The sequence below is a fragment of the Podarcis tiliguerta genome (assembly GCF_965153285.1).
Source record: "Podarcis tiliguerta genome assembly, chromosome: 10".
Taxonomy (NCBI): domain Eukaryota; kingdom Metazoa; phylum Chordata; class Lepidosauria; order Squamata; family Lacertidae; genus Podarcis; species Podarcis tiliguerta.
In genome coordinates, this window is record NC_139543.1 from 72,859,758 (window position 1) to 72,881,020 (window position 21,263).

Below are 21,263 nucleotides of genomic sequence, written 5' to 3' on the forward strand. Positions count from 1 at the left end.
GGACAGGGGCGTCTCTATTCCTCCTGCCCGTTAACCCTTTCGTGGCCCACCTCTCTCTGCACGGAGCCCCCCTGAGTGAGGGCTCCATGCCCGCCCCTGCCAAGGCGCCTAAGGGGCCGAGAAAAGCCCCCTTCGCATCACTGCCGACGGGGCCCACGGAAGGCGCTTTGGGGAGCTGTCAGGGGTCTCTGGGTACTTTTCTCCCCTCTCCTCCCCCCCCCCCCCGCGACCCCTTTACCTCTTTGTCCTCCGTCGGGATTTTCATTTACTTTCCTGCAACATCCACGGGGCGGGGGGGAGGCGTTTCAGGCGTCTAGGGAGGTCGCATGATGGTTTATCTCCTTGACATCTGGTGGGAGGGCGTTCCACAGGGCAGTCACGACAACCGAGAAGTAACCTCCCTTCTCGCAATGAGGGACCTGCCAGAAGACCCTCGGAGCTGGACCTCAGTGTCCGGGCTGAGCGATGGACGTGGAGACGCTCCTCTCCTTCTACTGGGCTGAGACCATTTGGGGCTTTCAAGGTCAGCGGACCGGGAGCCAGTGAGGATTTCTTAGGACCCGTGTTCAGGGACCAGCTGTTAGGGGGCCGTTCAGCTGCTGTCCATCAAAGAATGTATCCCTTGCCGGAAGTAATCCGTAAACCTCTCCTGCTCCGCCTTCTCGGGATGCCATTGGTGCGCGATGCTCCTGCTCTCGGGAGAGGGAGAGGCGTGAGTTGGGTGCGCTCGGCTTGCCAAGGGTTAAACGGAAACGAGCTGGATTCCTAGAGAGGAGAGGAAAGTAAGAAGGGGAGGGCAGGTCCTCCGGGCCAAAAGCCTCTCCCTCCCTTTCCTGCAAGAAGTTCGGCTCTGCAGAGGCTGCCCGGGGGCGCCTGCTGGGATCCGGTGAGTCTCTCTCCCATGGGGAGGGGGGGTCCCATTGGAAACATTCGGACATGAAATATACCCTGGTCCCTAAAACCGCAACTGTGCAAGGAAGGAAGGAAAGAAGGAAGGAAGGAGAGCAGAGAAGAGAAAGCGCTTCCTCTTGCAGGGCAGGGCAGAGTAAAACCTGTGGAACTCCCTCCCACAAGAGGCAGAGGCCACCAATCAAGGTGGCGTTAAAAGAGGAGGAGTCCAATCTGTGGAGGAGGAGAGGGCGATGGGGGGCTCCTCTGCTCTGTCTCCCCCATAGGAGGCAGCCCAGTTTCAGAGAAAGTGGCTCTGGTGCTCCAGTCCTGCTGGTGGGCTTCCCATGAGGGGTCCCTGGTTGGCCCCTGTGGGAACAGGAGCCTGGACTCAAGAGGGGCCCCTCTGGCCTGATCCTGCAGGGCCCATTTTCTCCTCCAGTGCTCAGTTCCTCCAGATGCAAGCGTGGCCTCTGAGATTGCCTGGGGTTGAGCTAGATGATCCTTGGGGTGCCATCCACCTCCATAGTTCTATGAAAGCACCACTGGAGGTCTCACAAGCCAAGGCATCCAGAGCAGGAGAGGTCCTGCTGGAATGGAAACAACCAGTGCAACTGTTTTAAAACAGGAATCCAATGTGTTTGTTGTGGGGGGACTCAGTGGGGAGGGGTAGACCCATGGATGCCGCCTTGATCTCCTTGGGCAAAGAGGTGGGAGAGAAATGCCCTTCATAAAGAGAGGCAGCCCAGCCAATCATCTGGCTGCTGTGTTTTGGACCAGTTCCTGAGTCGCCTTCAAGGGCAGTTCCACACAGAGAGCGTTGCAACCATCCCATCTGGTGCAGAGCAGGGAGGACCAGGACCAAGTCTAGGACTCAAGCAACCATGATGGACCCAGGCGTCCCCAAGTATTCATGATGGGGGAGGGGGCATGTTAAGCATCATTGCTTGTTCCTAGATGTGCAGAGCCAGCAGTTCAGGCAGTTCTGCTTCCAGGAGGCCAAAGGACCTCGAGAGGTTTGCAGCCGACTCTACAACCTTTACCATCAATGGCTGAAGCCAGAAAGGCACACGAAAGCTGAGATGCTGGACCTGGTGATCTTGGAGCAGTTCCTGGCTGTCCTTCCACCGGAGATGGAGAGCTGGGTGAGGGAATGCGGAGCGGAGACCAGTTCCCAGGCGGTGGCCCTGGCCGAAGGTTTCCTCCTGAGTCAGGCAGAGGAGAGGAAGCAGGCAGAGCAGCAGGTGAGAGAGACTTTCCTCTCGATACTCCCAAGGGGCTCCGAACGTGAGTGAGGGTATCTGAAAATTCTCCATCCTTTTTTTGGAAAGCAGCCATTGAATGCTATCAGATTGCCCTTCAGTTTTTGCCTCTGTCATTCCTTTTCTAACTCTTCTTCATATTCTCTGTTTTGAATCTTCGTTGCTATTTCAGAGACAGGGTCTGTTTGCAGAAATGGGCCCAGATTCTTCTGAGACCAAAAGGATTCTGTTGAACACCAGAGAGAGGCTGCTGGGTAAGGAAGGAGTCCGTTCTCCATTTGGTCCCTTTCTGTGGATATCAAAACAAATCCATGGGTTCTTGTCATCTTTTTTTTGGGGGGGGGGAGACCCTTGGGGCCAAGAGCACCAAGGAGGGAGATGTCTTTTTTAACCCAACTACATTATGAAATGGGTCCAAATGTCCAGATGGACTCAGAAGGTGAGACTTTTTGGAGAGCAGCTGCACTCCTGGCTTCCCACTTACCTCTGTCTCTTGCAGGTGACCAGATGATGCCAGCAAGACCTCCTCTTCCATCTATTCCTGGTGGGGAAGGAGAAGCAGCGGCTGTGGAAGCAGCTCAGGTAGAGGGAGGGAGCCCTGTGGGGAAGGGGGCTGAGGGGTGGGGCAGCCAGGGTGCCTCTGGCCCCCAAGGAATCTCTCTCCTCCTCTTGGCTTCTGTCCAAGCTTCTCTTAAGGCATCTTTGTCAAGAGCAGAAGCCAAGAGGCTGGGAATGCCATTCGAGAAGCTTAATGGGCTGAGAATAAGGAACAGTATATACACAAAGTATCAAATGTGGTGACAGTAATAATAATACAAAACACCACCAACACAAACTAGCTTATAAGTATAAAACCAAATTTACTAGAGTAATAGCTAGAATAGAGATAGACTTGTAACCATTCAAACAACAAACATACTAAGGTGCCGTGTGCAAAACAAAGCCTGGAGATACTGTAAACGTGGAGTGGATAAATGTACAACTGTATCTTAACAAGATACATGTGCAATAAACGTTATACAGACTGGATGAATGAACCGTTCAACAAGTAGCGTAAGTCCAGTCGCAGAACGGCAACCCCGTGACGCCACAACGGCAAGGGTAGCGCACTGGAGAATCTGAAAAAGTTTTTCAAAGCTGTTTTTCAAAGGTTGAACTGGATGAGATGTTCTTCAATGGGCCTGGGGCTGGAAACCCAAAGCCGTGTGCGTGGATCAATCCCGGGAAGGCAAATCAAAGCCACCACCCTGGTGAGAAGAACGCAAGTGGGCAAAAGGAGACCTGTTCTCCGGATATATTACAGGTTTTGCCACACGCTTCATCAGTCCGAAAAGCCAGTCGTACAAAACGGTTTGCTCAGGATACAGAAGGTATTCTCAGGCACTTAACGAAACAGCAACTAAAAAAATAAGCTAAACCTCACAATTATGGCAAGTTGTGCGATTAACAAACCAATGCAGCATTTAGAATCTGTAAGTCAACGTTAAAAACATTAACAAAATAGCAGTTCAAATAGAAGCTAAGCAGGAAGCTCATTCACACAGTCTCTGCGCCCCCAGGACTCCTAGCCTTTCGCTCTGTTCAGTTCACTAAAGCTCCGGCTGAGTTGCACCCCCTTCCCCTCAGGCCTGGCTGGGAGGCTGCATGCAGAGGTCAGGTGGGTACCCGGGGCAGGAAATTTCTTGTCACTCCCCCCTCCCCCCATTGAATTTTTTATTTATTTATTTATTTATTTATTTGGTTTTACGTTATTTCATATTTTCTTACAAAGGAATGTGGATTCTGGGCCTCTGATAACAAGTAGGCGACTATGGACAAATACTTGTTGTGTTTTGGCTTGTGTTATTTCATTTATATTTATTGTTTATTTAATAACCTGCAAAGTGGTTTACTGAAACAAAAAACAAAAAAATCAAGCAGTAAAATCAAGAAAAATTAATACTCCTACTTTAAAACATACAAAAGCTAAAATATTAAGATTAAAATTACTTCAGCTTCCTAAGCATCTAGGTATGCTTGCCTAAAGAAGAATGCTTTTAGCAGGTGCCTGAAAAGAGCCTAGCAAAGGCACGTGCTTTGTTGCAAGAGGCGGCGGGTTCCAAAGGGCAGGTGCTGTCCTAGTAAACAATGCAGTACAGATATTATGTGGAACCTGTAGCAGTGCTTGAAACTACTGAAGGGGACGTTTTATTTATTATATTTCGCCATGCTCTGTATTATCTAATCTACTCAGCCTAGTCTCATTTTCTTCACAAAGGCCAACTTTCCAGGACCTGGGAATCCCAGCGGAGGGTAGGGCAGTTCATAAAATTTTTTTTCTTAAATAAACAAATGCCTGCTCTAAAGGTCTTATCTTACTACACTAGGGGTTATATAGCTATATATGAAATTACATGCATATCTTGACCCTCCTCCACTGAATTGAAATTTCAGCCTTCACGACATAGGAAAATGGCCAAGTAAACACCTATTTTCGTGGAGGAGGGTCAAGATATTAACTGATATGCATGAAATTCCATATATAGCTATATAACCCCTAGTGTAGTAAGATAAGACCTTTGGAGCAGGCTTTTTTTTATTAAAGTTTTTTATGAACCACCCTAGTAGGGCAGTAATTGGTCCTGAATGGGGCAACTGTGCCTCTGAAGAACCAGGTGTGCAGCCTGGGAGTCATTCTGGACTCACAGCTGTCCATGGAGGCACAGGTCCATTCTGTGTCCAGGGCGGCTGTCTAGGAGCTCCAGATGGTACGCAGGATGAGACCCTCTCTGCCCACAGACTGTCTGGCCAGAGTGGTGCATGCTCTGGTTATCTCCCGCTTGGACTACTGCAATGCGCTCTATGTGGAGCTACCTTTGAAGGTGACCCAGAAACTACAACTAATCCAGAATGAGGCAGCCAGACTGGTGACTGGGAGCGACCGCCAAGACCACATAACACGGGTCCTGAAAGACCTACATTGGCTCCCAGGATGTTTCCGAGCACAATTCAAAGTGTTGGTGCTGACCTTGAAAGCCCTAAATGGCCTCAAAGACCCAGTATCCCTGAAGGAGCATCTCCACCCCAATCGTTCTGCCTGGACACTGAGGTCCAGCTCCGAGGGCCTTCTGGTGGTTCCCTCCCTGTGAGAAGTGAGGTTACAGGGAACTCGGCAGAGGGCCTTCTTGGTAGTGGCACCCACCCTGTGGAACGCCCTCGCATCAGATGTCAAAGAGATAAACAACTACTAGACTTTTAGAAGACATCTGAAGACAGCCCTTTAATGTTTGACGGATTACTGTATTTTAATGTTTTGTTGGAAGCCGCCCAGAGTGGCTGGGGAAACCCAGCCAGATGGGCGGGGTACAAATAATAAATTATTATTATTACTATTATATTCCTTGATAATTTGTCACACACCCCCTCCATGATGGTACCTGGGTCGGCTCCCTTGCCCCCCCCTTTCCTATGCCCCTGGCTGCATGCCTCTGGTTACCAGTTGTTGGGAATCTCAGGTGTGCAGAGGGGCCTTGCACTTGCCTACGTCCTGCTTGCAGAACATGAAGGGTTGTTGCTTGTTCTGCTTTGTGCCGTGACTTGGCCATGAGAAGGAGCGTTGGGGGATGAGCGGCTGCAGCGCCACCCAAAGCCACACGAGGGCAGCTGCTCACCAAAGCTCTGAACTGGTCTGGAACTGGGGAGACTGCGAAAGGAACTGTTAGGTGAGAAGTTCTGAAACCATCTGTAAAAATTCAGCTAAAGATCACACAGCACGCAGCGAATCACGTTACGGGCAGAACAACAGGTTGGCTGCTGCTGCCGCGATAGTTGAGTCAGTAGAGCAGGAGACTCTCAATCTCAGGTCCCTGCCGCTCCAGTCTGCTCACACACACAGAGCCGGATTTCGGTTTGATGAGGCCCTCAGCTCCTGATGGTAATGGGGCCCTTTCTATGTCCAGCTGTCCTTTGTCAACAACAAATGGTCGCTGTTTTTTGTGTTGAATGTAACTACGGGACCACCTCTCCTCGTATGCCCTGCAGAGGACCTTAAGGGCCACAAATGGCAACATTTTGGAGGTCCCGAGCCGCAAGGTGATTAGACTGGTCTCAACTAGGGCCAGGGCCTTTTCAGCACTGGCCCCGACTTGGTGGAACGCTCTGTCTCAAGAGACCAGGGCTCTGCGGGACTTGACATCTTTCTGGGCCCTGCAAGACAGAGCTGTTCCGCCTGGCCTTTGGTTTGGACTCAGTATGAACCTTATATTTCCCTCCCCTTATGCTTTTGATCCATGGGCTATTATTAAAATGAGGCTGCTTTTTAAATTGTATTATATCCTGTATTTTAAATTGGTTCCCCCCCATTATGTTTTTATTGTAATTTTACTGGTGTTAGACACCCTGAGCCTGGCTGTGGCCAGGAAGAGCGGGGTATAAATAAAATTATTATTATTATTATTATTATTATTATTATTATTATTATTATTACTTAATTGATGGACCTAATAGGTATCTAAAGCCATTTGCACATCACAAAATATGTATTTTATCAAAGTAATTGTTGAACTGAAATACAATTAATACAGTTTCCTGCCCCCCCCCCACCAAGAGAGTGGGGCCCTAGGCTATAGCTTGTATGTAAATCTGGCACTGCGCACACACAAAACAGATCAATATCCCGCCTTTGGACCCCACCCAGGCTCTCCTGGGAGGAAGGCGAAACAGAGCAATCCACCAAAACAAACAGCTGGACATAGAGCCAAGCCCGCCCCAGAGCCAAGTCTACCAAGGGTTAAATAAATAGGGAGGCTGAAAACATGAACGAAATACTGATCAAGAGCTGCCAAATGTTTGCAAAAAGACACGTGCTTTTAATTGGTGCCTAGACATTAACAAATTATTATTATTATTATTACTCCAAGGTGGTCCAGGGTCGGGCAGGTGCTCCAGCAGAACAAGACACCTCTGCAGGTACAAGACACCCAGGTCCCCCCTCCCCTCCGTCATAACTGCAGGGGCACCAGTTGACCTGGGATCTCTGCAGACAGAGTCATCGAGAACTGGCACTCCTCCCGATATTACTGAATGCCCCCCCCCCCCCGCCAGTGTTCTTGGCCTGCAAGTGGCAGCAGGGGCTGAGCCCAGATTGCGGCTGCTAAGAGGCTTGGCCTGCCAGCCCTCTGCTGGCTCAGCGCTGACTCTTCTCTCTAATCCCAGGACGCAGCAGAACAGCGCCGGCAGCAGCAGCAGCCCTCCTCTGGGCTCAGGCCGTTACTAGGTGCTGGGGCTCAGGGGACGGCAGGCGAGGAAGGCAGCGGCAAGGTCTCCGCAGGGGCTGAACTGGAACGGAAGAATGGAAGCAGAGCCTGCTGGGTCAGGCCAAAGGGGCCCGTTTAGTCCAGCACCCGCTTCTTCACACTGGCCATTATGGGAAACCAGATATCAGGATTTGAGCGCAAGAGGCCTCGGTCCAGTATATCCGAAGGAGCGTCTCCACCCCCATCGTTCTGCCAGTGCCGAGGGCCTTCTGGCGGTTCCCTCCCTGCGAGAAGCAAAGCTACAGAGAAACAGGCAGAGGGCCTTCTTGGTGGTGGCGCCCTCCCTGTGGAATGCCCTCCCACCAGATGTCAAAGAGAACAACAATTATCTGACATTTAGAAGACATCTGAAGGCAGCCCTGTGTAGGGAAGCTTTTAATGTTTGATGCATCACAGTATTTTAATATTTTTTTGGAAGCCGCCCAGAGTGGCTGGGGAGGCCCAGCCAGATGGGCGGGGTATAATTAATAAAATTATTATTATTATTATGAGAAGTTCTCCCTTCCTGCGGTTTCCAGCAGAGACAGGCCATAGGCATCCTGACTAGTAGCCACGGAAAGCCCTCCGTGATTTTTTCCATCATCTTTTAAAGCCACCCAGGTTGGTGACTTCAAGTGGAAGGGAGTTCCAGAGTTTAACTCTGTGCTGTGTGAAAAAGTGCTTTGGTTTTATCTATCCCAAATCTTCAATGGATGTGCACGAGTTCTAGTGCTGGAATACTTTTATTGCATTGCCTATCAAATGCTCCCACCGCCAAGTCCTCTCTGCCTCCTCACCCACCTCGCAGGGTTGTTGTGAATGCGAGGAGACGCCGGCCAGGGAACCCAGGGGCCTGACCCCGAGCTCCTTGGAGGCCAGGTGGAATAAAAATGTCAGGAATAAAGTAAGGAGGTAATTGAAGGGATTACGATTTAATCCTCTCAAGAACGGAAGCTTTGTCCCGTTCAGTTTGAGAGGCTGCTTTGCGCTGGAAGGAAAGAAATGCCCTCATCTCTGGGCATTTTATAGCAGTGCCTCATCTGCCTGCACACATGTCAAATGCCCCTCTTCTTCATGGGATGAAATTTAGAACCATAAAACTCTAGAGTCGGAAGGGACCCAAGTCAGGAATCGCAGCTGGTTTCTTTTTAAATGACAATATATAAGCAGCTTAAAATTTGCAAGTGTGGAACAAAAGTGTTCAGAAGCCCATAGAACATGGGTAGGCAAACTAAGGCCCGGGGGCAGGATCCGGCCCAATCGCCTTCTCAATCTGGCCTGTGGATGGTCTGGGAATCAGCTTGTTTTTACATGAGTAGAATGTGTCCTTTTATTTAAAATGCATCTCATATTAGTGGGGCATAGAAATTTGTTCATTCCCCCGCCCCCCAAAAAATATAATCCGGCCCCCCACAAGGTCTGAGGGACAGTGGACTGGCCCCCTGCTGAAAAAGTTTGCTGACCCCTGCCATAGAATATGTTGCAGAACAATACTGAGAGCAGCAATGCAACTTAAAAACCCTTCGTTATATGCAGTGTGGGCTGCATGCAATACTGAGAACCACCCAGTTTGCAAAAGCCAGGGTGAAAAGAGAGGTCTGAAACACAAAGCAGGTGACGGCTGTCCGTGGAACTGACCGCCACATTGCCAGGGGCAACCGCACAATGGCCACTGGGAGCCAATTACGATTCAGGATTCATATATATGCAATGACAGCTGCCAGAATGCTTGTGGCCCAGAGATGGAAAAACAAAAAGGTCCCAATGGCAAGGAATGGCAAGTTAAATTGATGGACTGTGTTGAGATGGCGAAAATGAGTGGAAAAATAATAAATCAGGAAGACCAAGATTTTAATAAAGACTGGAAGAAATTTATATCGTACTTGGAAGACCACTGTAAACAGCTGAGCTCTTTAACCAGACTTCAGTAACACTTGTGAGCTAACAGAGACTTAAGGTATACAGTGGTACCTCGGGTTAAGTACTTAATTCATTCCGGAGGTCTGTTCTTAACCTGAAACTGTTCTTGACCTGAGGCACCACTTTAGCTAATGAGGCCTCCTGCTGCTGCCACACTGCTAGAGCACGATTTCTGTTCTCATCCTGAAGCAAAGTTCTTAACCCGAGGTAATATTTCTGGGTGAGCGGAGTCTGTAACCTGAAGTGTATGTAACCTGAAGCGTATGTAACCCGAGGTACCACTGTAAATGTTAAATGGGATAAACGGAGGGCATAAAATATGCAGCAGGAAATGTTAAATATGGAGCCCATGGAAGAGTTGAGGGAGGTCCAAGGATGCAAAGGAATCTTGTATCTGGGTTTTGTTGTTGTTAATTATATTGGATTGAGAATGTTGGAAAATCAATAAAATTTTGTTTAAAAAAGGAAAGAAACACAAAGCAGGTGATGGCTGTCCGTGGAACTGAGGGCCACATTGCACAATGGGCAATGACCACTGGGAGCCAGTTATGATTCAGGCTTAATACATAAACTGCTAATGGGAAAGGAGACCTGCTTGCATTTCTCAGAAGCACAGAGCTGTAGGGACCCCAGGAGGACATCTAGCTCAACCCCCCTGCAACGCAGGAATCACAGCTGAAGCATCCCGGACAGATGGGCACCCAACCTCTGCTTAAAAGGCGCCAAGGAAGGGCAGTCCACCCCCTTCCCTTGTGGGGCATGACTTGTGCCTCCCCCAGCACCCACCATGCAACATAGCTAGGCTGCAACAAAGCCCAAGTCCAATTGGCTACAGTTGAGATTCCTGCTTGGCAGGGGGTTGGACTAGATGACCCTCGGGGTCCCTTCCGATTCTACGATTCATCCTGGGGTTCCGCCCCTCGCCCTGCTGCCTCCAGGGTCTCCCCTCTCTCTGCTGTTTCCCCATCTCTCGAAACGTCAGTTTGTAACCTGCCTCTTTCGCTCGGTCTCTGTTGCCACAATGAATATGAAGAGCAACAGTAATAATTCGCAGAGAGGACCTGGATGGGTTTTCGGTGAGGCTGGCAGGATCCTGCGGCCCCATCTGGGGTTGGTCTTCCGCTGTTGCTTTTTCACCTCTCTGGGGAGACAGTTGGCTCCAGGATCCCAAACAACACAACTCTCCCTGAAGCTGCTCAGTTCATTCCCCCCCCATCAATTTTTTTATTCATTTTATTACACAAATAAAGAACACAAACAGAAAAACAAACAATGCAAACAAATTATTCTCTTATCCTTATTTTTCTAAACATTGTTAGGTGGGCTTTCGCAAGTCCCACCTATCTGATTTTCATTTTACTTCATATTTAGCAGTTTACATATATCATAGTTTCTAACCATCTTTTTTTAAAAACACACTTAAAATAACTTCACATTTTATCGCTTACAAATAATACTGTTTTAAAATACCCTATCTTCTGCTTCTAACCCTACAGCCTATATCCGCTTCCAAAGCTATTCTGAGATTTAAATATTAACATATTTTTTCAAATATTCCTTAAACTTCTTCCAGTCTTCTTCCACCGTCTCTTCTCTCTGGTCTCGGAGTCTCCCGGTCAGTTTGACAAGTTCCATATAATCCATCATCTTCATCTCCCCTTCTTAGATAGTTGGTAAATCTTGTTTCTTCCCATTCTTTGCTAGCAATATTCTCGAAGCTGTTGTGGCAGACAGAAAACGAAGCTGCTCAGTTCAGGCATCAGCTGTAAGTTCAGGCATCCCACCAAATGGGATGGCTTCGAAAGAGGATTTGGGGAGGAGGAGGAGGAGAGGGCTATGGATGGCTCTGAGCCAGGATGAAGGCAGCCCTGCTTCTGAATACCGCAGGAGAGTTGCTCTTGCTCTCAAATTCTGCTTTTGGGTTTTCCATTGGGGCATCTGGTTGGCCCAATGGACAGAACTGGAAAGGCCATGGGCCGGATCCTGCGGGGCTTGTCTTATGGTCCCTTTGGCTTGCAATGCTGGCTGTAACCAGCAAAAGGAAGCCCTGCCGCGTCTGGGATTGGGAATAATTAGGTGCACTCTTCCCACCTTGGATCAAATCTATGCTGCCAGGTGCTATAAGAAAGCGGCAGAGATAGCGCAGGATAGTGCGCACCCCAGAAATGATCTCTTTCAGCTTCTGCCTTCTGGAAGAAGGTATAGGGTTATAAAGGCCAGGACTAGCCACCTGAGAAACAGTTTCTACCGAGATGCAATTCTGGTTCTAAACGCAGCATAAGGGGTCTCTATAGTATAGTGTATTTTAAAATGGGGTGTCAGAGTTTTTAGGGGTTTTTGAATGTCTTATGTAGTTTTGTAGTAGTTTAATGTAGTTTTGTAGTAGTTTTATGTAGTTTTTCAGTTTCATTGTTCTGTATGGGACAATGACAATAAAGATATCGTATATCGTATATAAGTGCACAGCACTTTAAAACCCAGCAATTTTTATTTTGCTCAGCTCTGCTGCAACTAACTACTGAGCGCCCTGTTACAAGCACCCCAGACTGGGATGAATTCTGGATCCGTTTTGCAATCCCAGGAGATTTGTATGTACTTGGTCACTTCATTCCTAGAGTCATAAAACTGTAGAGTTAGACAGGACCCCCCGGGGGGGGGGGTCATCTGGACCAACCCCTTGCAATGCAGGATTCACACCCAGACCCACAAATACAGTATATAAAATTTATTTATCACCAGCCCTTCGCCCTAAGGTCCCAGGGCGAGCTATGACATTAAAACACAATATTAAAAATGGTTTGCACCTTCCCGTCCCCAGAGATTCTGAATAACTGAAGATAAAATAAGTATCGGAGTCTGGATTTAAAATCCAACGGTCAAATCTCACCTCAAAGCTGACAGTAATGTCACAAAAAACCTGTTGCAGAAGAAAAAACATGGAGATCCATTTTTCTTCTGGGGGTTGGGAAATATTGGTCCTCTGTTAAATGCTGTTAAATGCACAGGAAATCTCTCAGGGAAATGATGCTGCAAACTTATTTTTACAATGCTTTGAGGGGCGTACCGAAATATTTCCAAAACACCTGCTTGTGTGGCTCCATAATCCCCTTGGAGGGCCTCTTTTGAAGCTGTGTCTCTTCATCCTTCAGGGGCAAACTGGGTTCCTCTCTGTTTTATAAGCCTGAGGGTCTCTTCACTTCATTGTGGATCTGATTATTGGGTTGTTTTTATTTTTATTAAAATGGAAAGCGTAATGTTGGCGGTCAGCAAAAGAGGTTTAAAGACTCTCTCAAGGCAAATCTTTAAAAATGTAGTATAAACACCAACAATTGGGAAACACCGGCCTGCAAGCCCTCCGACTGGAGAACAGCCTTGACCAAAGGTGTCATGGGCTTTGAAGACACTCGAACTCAGGACGCAAGGGAGAAACGCGCTAAGAGGAAGGCACGCTTGGCAAATCCACACCGGGATCAACGCCCGCCCGGAAACCAATGTCCCCACTGTGGAAGGACGTGTGGATGCAGAATTGGCCTCCACGGTCACTTATGGACTCATTGTTAAAACCGTGTTTATGGAAGACAATCTTCCTCGGCTAGGAGGGATCGCCAAAGAAAAAGAAGAAGAATTTGATGATTTATCTTGTGATTTTATCTTGTGAACCGCCCTGAGACCTGCGGGCATAGGGCAGTATACAAATGTAATAATTTAATAAGTAAGCCCTGGGAAGAATGCTACCACCACTACCATTATTATTATTATTATTATTATTATTATTATTATTACACCACCCTTCACCACAGGATCTCAGGGTGAGCCTTTTGGCCCACCAACCACCAGCCGCTCGCCCAAGCCAGATCTGGCGCTGGCTCATCCTGGTGCTTCTCAAGTCGGCCAAAGCCATTGCCTGGTCAGAGGAATTGCCTTGGCAAGCTTGCTGTCTCTTCGCTGGCACATGACAGGTCACAGCTTGGGAGCCCAGGCGGCTGCAGGCCAAGCAGGGAAAGTCAATATTAGCACTCAGTGACTCCTGGGATGGTCCACGTGGAAGGAGGAAGGTCACGAGAGGTGCACTCGGATGCTCCTTGGACTTGGCTGCGTTTGTGCCTCCCTCCCTGGACGCTTTCACGGGCACTAGAAGGGGCTGCCTGCCTGGGCCTGCACCACATGCTGAGGGTCCAGGAGTCTGGAGAGGCAGCTGGCAGAGCCCTGGGTCTAGAATGCAGTGGATCTAGTATCATCAACTTGTAGAGGGTCATCTAGAGGGCTAGCCCACGGGGGATGGAGCAAGCTTCTTTTCCTCCTTCTCTGGAGGGTTAGGACTCGAACCCGTGGCTTCAAGTTACAAGGAAGGAGATTCCGATTAAACATCAGGAAGAACTTTCTGTCAGCAAGAGCTGTTTGCCAGTGGAACAGACTCCCACAAGAGGTGGTGGACTCTCCTTCCTCGGAGGTATTTAAGCAGAGGCTGGATGGCCATCTGTCTGGGATGCTTTAGCTGAGATTCCTGCTTTGCAGGGGGTTGGACTGGATGACCCTCGGGGTTCCCTTCTTGCGACAGGGGATTGGTGATGCTCGTTGTTGGACGCGAGGGCCCTTTCTCACGCAGCGTGCAATGGCTGGACTTCTTGGCGTTGGTCACTGTGAGCCCGGTGTCCTGAAAGGCCCCTTCGTTGTGGTTCATCATGACCTGGCAGAGAATGTTAGAGGGGTGGGGCGGGCAGAGACACTGGCACAGAGAGGCCCTCCCTTCCTCCCTCTTTGCCAGCCGGGGACTGGGCTCCATCGGTGGCCTTTGGATCTCTGGCGCAGGCCAAAGGAAACCCAGTGCTGCAGTGTGGGATCAGGACCGGAAAGCCCCTTCCTCCTTAATCCAGGGGCAGGGTGAGTTGCGAGGTGAGTGAAAACCACTCAGAGTATGCTCAAAGGCTCCCTCTTCATAGTTAACTTTGCAGTGTCCTGTTTAGGTATGTGTTTAGGTGCGACCATCTCGGGGCATTGCCAGGCTGGGTGCACAAATCTGGACAAAATCTGCGTGTTTAGGGAAGCTTTTAATGTTTAATAGGTTATTGTATTTTAGTGTTCTGCTGGAAGCCGCCCAGATGGGCAGGGTATAAATAATAATAATAAAATACAGTAATAATAATGATGATGATGATGTAGCAATTGGTATAACAGCAGCAGCAACAACAACAACAATTTATACCCCACCCATCTGGCAGGGTTTCCCCAGCCATTCTGGGCAGCTTCCAGCAAAATATTAAAATGCAATAATTCACCAAATATCAATACCAGCCACCCTAGAAGCAGTGTGTGTGTGTGTGTGTGTGTGTGTGTGTGTGTTTAAAGGAAGATGGGTGATGGCAGCATCACAGCAAAACCCCAAAACCGTGCTGGTACATTGCCCACCCAAGTGCCTTCCCTGCGCCCCCCAATTCCAGGCTGGGGTCTGCAGCCAAGGAAACCAGCCGCTCTGCCTGTCCAGACCACCACCCAATTTCTAAAGAGAAAAGTGGGCATGCACACTGATAGAATGGTAGAGTTGGAAGGGCACCTCCAGGGGTCATCTAGTCCAACCCCCTGCAATGCAGGAATCTCAGCTAAAGATCTATGGCAGATGGTCATCCAACCTCTGCTTAAAAACCTTCCCTGCCCCCTTGCTGACCCTAAACTCGCCGGGAGAGAAATCGCCCTCTGCCCATGTGCAGAGGCAGCTCCGCTTTGCCAGCGCGTCCAAAGGAACAGGAGAGGGTGCGGGGTTTGGAGAGATCTGGCGGGGTCTCCAGGGTGCCCTGCTTCGGAAGGGCTCCCCAGGGGCGTCCCTCGAGGCCCCCCGGAGAGCGCTTGTGTCCACGGGAGGGCGTCCCCCGCTCCTCGGCGTGCGCGTCTCCGGGCACGGCTGCTGGCACAGAGCCTCGGCCGCTTCTGCCCGGCGGGGGTGGAGGCAGCGCGGGCAGGGCAGCGGCGGCGGCGGCGGCAGAGGACGGGCGCGCAGGAGCCGGGAGCGCCTTGCCGGGGAGAGCCGCCCGCAAGCGCTCCGTCGAGGGCCATCCGCTCCGGGGACGCGGCTCGGACAGTGTCCGGGGCGCCGCAGCGCGCCGTGCGCCCCGTCGAGGCTGCTCGCCATGGACGGGCAGGCGGGGCTGTGCGGCGTCGAGGCGGGCGAAGAGGCGTCGGGGGCGCCCCACTACGACTACAGCCGCATCGTGGGGCCGCTGCGCGAGCCCGCGGCCCCCGGCCAGAGGACGCGGCGCCCCGGCGGTCCGGCCAACGGCTGCGCCCCCATTTACGCGGGACACGAGACGGCGGCTCAGAGGTACAACGCTCGTCTCCTGCAGGCCGGTTACGAGCCGGAGAGGTGAGCGGCGCCGGATTCGGGGAAGCCCCGGGGCGGGGGGGTCGGGGTGAGAGCTAGTTTCTCCTTCCCCACTAACTCGGGTTGACTAACTCCGGAACCAACCGCGGTACTTCTGAACTTCGGTTGTTGGCAAAAGGATCGTTTTAGTTTGGCAGGCGGAACTCAGACATGCTGCGCACTTGCTTATTCTGCACCTGGGCGCCAGGTGCGCGTCCACATGCGCGCTCAGCCCGGTTTTACCCCGCTAGGTGGGCTGGGTGCTGAGTGGGGGCGACTGGCCCCGGGTCGCCCTTGGAGAACACCAGCCACCTGTCCCCCCACGTCGTTGCGCTTGCCGTGCCAGGAGAGACGCTCCCAGCTTGGGGCTTCTCTGCTCCTCGGAGGTTCCTGGCTGGCGGGGATCGACTGGTGGACCTCTGGGTGGCCCAAAGTAGATCAGCAAGGGTTTCTCACTTCCAGTGGCTCAAAACCATCTGACTGTGCTACAGGGGGTATATTTTTAGGGGCTGCACATTGGTTTTAATTGACGTTAATACTGTAATTTTTGAGTTTAGCCACCCTGGGACATCCTGGGGAAGGGAGTGTAAGGATCTGAATTAATAACATCAACAATTACAACAGTAGCAACAAGCTGGCTCTTCTGCCTCCCTACGCCAACCAATTGAAATGAATAAAGTTTGGTGGAGTGTGTTGAAAGGGACCCCCTTAGGTCATCTAGTCCAACCCCCTGCAATGGAGGAGTCTCAACTAGATCATCCAGGACAGATGGCCACCCAACCTCTGCTTAAAAACCTCCAAGGAAGAAGAGCCCACAGCCTCCGGAGGGAGACCGTTCCACTGCCAAACAGCTCTTAGCATTGGAAAGTCTGTTCCAGATGTTGAGTCGGAATCTCACTTCCTGTCCTTTGAATCCACTGGTTCAGATCCTTCCCTCTGGAGCAGAAGAAAACAAGCTTGCTCCATCCTGCGGTCTCACCTCTACACCTTCCCTTCTCCCCCAGGCCCAACCCCAAGTGGGGGGAGCTCCCTTCGGTCCTGACCCTCAAAACAAATCCCTGGGCTTAGAGAGCTTTCAGTGTCTATGGTCAAAAAGAAGCAGAGTAGATGCTGCTGCAGACCTGGAATCTGTCACTGGCTCCCAAAATGGTCCTGGAATCCTCCTGGAGGTCCCAAGACCTCCAGGAGGCCATGAAGACATTTGCAACACGCCCCCTCCACCACCCAGCCAAGTCAAGAGGTGACCTGGGGGCACCCAGAACCCTGGGCAGGATCCTGAGACAACCCCCTGCCTTGCACAGAGGCAGAGCTCATCCCACCTAGGTCAGTATTTTCGGCATCAGCCTCTCATGGTCCCTAGATGTTGCAGGACTTCAACTCCCATCAGTCCAGCATGGCTTGTGGTCAGGGATGCCAGAACATCTGGGGACCCAAAGTTGAGAAAGGCTCTTCTCCTCTCGCTGTCGACAGCAGCTGTCTAGAATTTCAGGCAGGGGGCCGTAACCAGCCCTGCCTGGAGACAGCAGCACTATTAGGGCTTGAACCCGGGTCCGTCTCAGTGCAAAGGAAAGGGACCACTGAGCTCCAGGGCCCCTGCCCAGTATCCTTGTGACGGCCCCCGGTCCCTGCTTCTCGCTTGCACACGCAGCCCTGTAGGCTCCAGACATGCCGGTCTTTGAAGGCTGCCCCATTTCTTGTCCCCTGATCACCTGGGACGCAACTGCAGGGGGAAGTCTTCATTGTGCAAAAGCCCCGTTGAAATGACCTGGTAAGCCACTGACACAAGCACTCAGAGCTAGCCCTGCGAGGTAAAGGTAAAGGGACCCCTGACCATTAGGTCCAGTCGTGGCCGACTCTGGGGTTGCGGAGCTCATCTCGCTTTATTGGCTGAGGGAGCCGGCGTTTGTCTGCAGACATCTTCCAGGTCATGTGGCCAGCATGACTGAGCCACTTCTGGCGAACCAGAGCAGCGCATGGAAACGCCATTTACCTTCCCACTAGAGAAGTACCTTTTGATGTGCTTTCAAACTGCTGTTATTCCCAATGGAAGGTGAGCTGCCCACAGCAGCTACATGGGGTGTGTGTGTGTCCCCGGCTGAAATGGGAATCATCATGGAAGGGATGTGGCGTGGAGTGTGTGTTGGTCCCTGTGAGCGCATCTGGGCAATAGTAATAAAAATAATGTTTATCAATATCCTGTGTTTTCCCCAGACCAGGAGCGAAGGCAGCCTGCACAAATCAAAACAACACAGATCAAATGGGGAAGGCTAAAATCATAATTTGAAATACAGTGGTATCTCGGTTTAAGAACTCAATCCATTCTGGAAGTCCGTTCTTAAACCAAAACCGTTCTTAAACCGAGGTGCACTTTGCCTAATGAGACCTCTCGTCGTCGGTGCCCTTTCACTGTTTAGATTCCGTTTGTAGACCGAGGTAAAGTTCTCAGACCGGGACACTACTTCCGGTTTTGTGGAGTTCGTAAACTGAATCGTTTGTAAACAGGACTGTTCTTAAACCGAGGTACCACTGTAGATGCAATTAAAGTATAACAGGATTCAGGTTGCTGACAGGAGAGAGGCCTTGTCCAGAAGAGGTTGAGAGGGCATTTGAGGGATAAGGTGACCTCACAGGTAAACTGGTCCCCAGTTGTGATGATGCCAAGGAGCAAATCGCTGATCCAACCTGTTTACTGAAAGGCCAACTGGTTCACCAGAGGCAAATAATAATAATAATAATAATAATAATAATAATAATAATAATAATAAATTTTATTTATACCCCACCCTCCCCAGCCAAGGCTGGGCTCAGTGCGGCTAACAAGCAATAATATAAACAAGTTGAATGAATACAACTTAAAAACAAGATTAAAATACGACATTAAAACATTAAAATGCAGCCTCATCACAGGAGGAGAAAGGAAAAAGAAAGAGGGGGAGGGAATCAAATTGGCTCCAAGCCAAAGGTCAGGTGAAACAACTCTGTCTTACAGGCCCTGCAGAAAGAAATCAGATCCTTCAGGGCCCTGGTCTCATGAGACAGAGCGTTCCACCAAGCCGGAGCCATCACTGAAAAGGCCCTGGCTCTGGCTGAGGCTAATGTGGCTTCCTTAGGGCCCGGGACCTCTGGGGTGTTGCTATTTGTGGACCTTAAGGTCCTTCGTGGGGCATACCGGGAGAGGCGGTCCCATAGGTACGAGGGTCCTAGGCTGTGGCTTAAGAGAGCGCTGGCACAGACAGTGTGATGGCACCAAAGGGAGAAGGCATAGAGGCCTGGGCTGCAGGAGGAATCTGAGCCCCTTTCCAGTATCCCCACAGAAGGGTGGGGGCCCAAGCTCCTCAGCCAGGAACTGGGAATGACCCCAAAGGGGCTGAGGCTCTGGAGCTGAGGTTCCATGGCGAATCCGAAGGCTGCCTACGCTGGGTGGGTGACGATTATGATTTAATTTTCCCGCAAGTGGCGCTTGAGTCTCCATCTGCTCAGCAGAGACCCTGGGTGACCCCGGGGTGGGAGCTCTTTTCGGACGGCTGCTCGGGGGCTAGTTATCTGCCTTTGGCCTAAAGTGTCTGAGCTCTTACATAATGACTTTTAAAGGCTTAATATGAATTTGGCAGGTGCTCATCTGATCTGCGTAGCATCTGCTGGCGGTGGGGAGGGGGCGGGCGTTGGCCCAGGGCCATTTCACCCGGGTCTGGGTGGGGTTTTGCTGGCGGCACTTGTGTGCCGAATCAGAGGGGCTGGAAACCTACGCCGTAAACTCGTGGAAGGCAGGGAGCCCCCTTGGGTCAAGTCCAGCTGAGCTGCCTGAATGATGGGTGCCCAGGGGCTTTCCAGAGCTCAGGAGGACCCGAAAGGGATGCGTGAGACCCAGTCTGTCCCCGTACCACCACTGCTGCAGAGCGTAGGGCCATGAGAAGAGCCTGGCTGCCGGATCCAGCCGGTGGCTCAACACAGTTCTCACAGCAGCCAGTCAGATGTCTCTACTGGGAAACCTGCAATCGGAACCTGAGCTGAAAAGCACTATCCTGCCATTTCCTGCAGCTGTCATTCAGGAGCATTGCTGCCTCTTCACTGCGGAGGCAGAGTGTGGGCGTCATGGCGAGGAGCCATCCAGAGACCCTCTCCCCCCTTGAAAGAGGGGGGCCTCTCTTCCAGCTGCCCTGCCTGGTCAAACCTGCTCTGCAGGGTTCCTGAGCCCCACAAAGCACAGAGAATAGCAGGATGGGAGCAGGAGAATCGACTCCGGCCGTCCACAGCGCTCTGAGGTCCTCAGCTCTTGTCTGTCGAAAGGTAGCTGAGGAGGAAAGCAGCTCAGCTGGGCTGGCCTTGGGCTTGACCCATCGAGGGCAGACAAGTGGATTGGGCCCCAATGTAGGAACACCGCTAGCGCTTCAGGGCTTCAGGGTCTGCTCCTAGCCCTGCCATGGAGAACTGAACCTGGGACCTTCTGCATTATTATTATTATTATTATTATTATTATTATTATTATTATTATATTTATCTAAAGATCACAGGGTGGTTCAATCCTGAGATAGCCTTCAGTATACACAGCAATCCTCAGATAGCAGCAAACAGCTCTTCCTCAAGTTCTTTGCAGGACTGAACTGGGGTTTTTTTTGGAGGGAAAGGCGGGGGGGGGGGCTCTTTAGCAGACCCTCCTGCCTTTGACAATGGAAAACTAGGAAGGCGGCCAGGGGATGGAGTCCACCAGCACCTGCAAGGATTATGCTATCTATTCTCCATGAGGTCTGGTGACATGCCCAGCCCCAAAAGCATTCTAAGCAAGAATTTCCTTGTCCCTTTTTGGGGCACTTAAGGTGCCGAATGCACAGCGCACTTCAGTAACTTTGTAAAAAGCCCAGAATTTATTTGGAGCCGCGTAAATCGGTGAGGTCCAGTTCCTCAATGTCAGACGCTTCAGTGCTAACCAGGCCTGTTTCTGAGTAGATCAACAGGAGCCTAGAGCTGAGTAAAGTGGGGAGGCAGAAAGAGAATATCTACTGCCCAGCGGAAGACTGAGATGTGCACATAGACTTGCCAACGCACACAAAGACATGCTTCTTCTTCTGGCTCTGCTTTCCGCACACGTTAAGAGAACCAGGGCAGGGCATTGGCTTCTGCGGACCCCTCCGGAAACGCTGCCTACCTTTTTCTGGCGAACCCTTGCCCCGCAAAGCTGCTCCTGGCTATTTCTGCCGCAGGATAGAGGAGTGACGTTGGAGACCTTAATCTCCGAGGCAGCAAATGCTGCTAATTGTGGCCTGGCTGCGATGGGCTGAGCAGAGACAGCAGGGGAGAGGCATATTCAGGGTGGCCTCCGCTGCTGCTCCCCTGGGCAAAGGTGGGGCGCCCCCCTCTTCCCATGCCCCCAGACCTCTGGGCTGCTTGGAGGGCTTCCGTTTCCTGCCCATTGACTGCCTGTCTTGGGCTGACTTGGGAAAGGGATCACCAATCCCAGTTATTCCAGGGCACGAGAGTCAAGGCTTTTGGTCTTGCTCCAGAAGGACGTGGCAACGTCCGATTCACTCCCTTGATCTTGTGAACAAATTTCTCTTTTTTTAAGATACTGTA

At 50.9% G+C, this 21,263-nt stretch overlaps 2 protein-coding genes across 3 annotated transcripts in view; both read left to right on the forward strand.

The window, feature by feature from the left end:
- Positions 1-465: 465 nt before the first annotated feature.
- LOC310658857 (zinc finger and SCAN domain-containing protein 32-like) lies at positions 466-7,208 on the forward strand (the record flags this gene model as incomplete). The annotated part of the gene is made up of 5 exons (XM_083401228.1): positions 466-523; positions 1,846-2,132; positions 2,323-2,404; positions 2,650-2,732; positions 7,049-7,208. The coding sequence occupies 5 exons, from the start codon at positions 466-468 to the stop codon at positions 7,133-7,135; spliced, it is 597 nt and encodes a 198-aa protein (XP_083257354.1). The 3' UTR covers positions 7,136-7,208.
- An 8,110-nt stretch (positions 7,209-15,318) lies between these two features.
- The window catches only part of IMPDH1 (inosine monophosphate dehydrogenase 1), a 63,165-nt gene continuing 57,220 nt past the window's right edge, over positions 15,319-21,263 (forward strand). The window contains exon 1 of one of the 2 annotated variants that reach the window (XM_083402161.1): positions 15,319-15,698. In XM_083402161.1, the coding sequence (XP_083258287.1) occupies positions 15,466-15,698 (233 nt within the window). In that variant the 5' untranslated portion in view covers positions 15,319-15,465. The remainder of the gene's footprint in view (positions 15,699-21,263) is intronic. The other variant, XM_083402165.1, reaches the window with a different exon arrangement.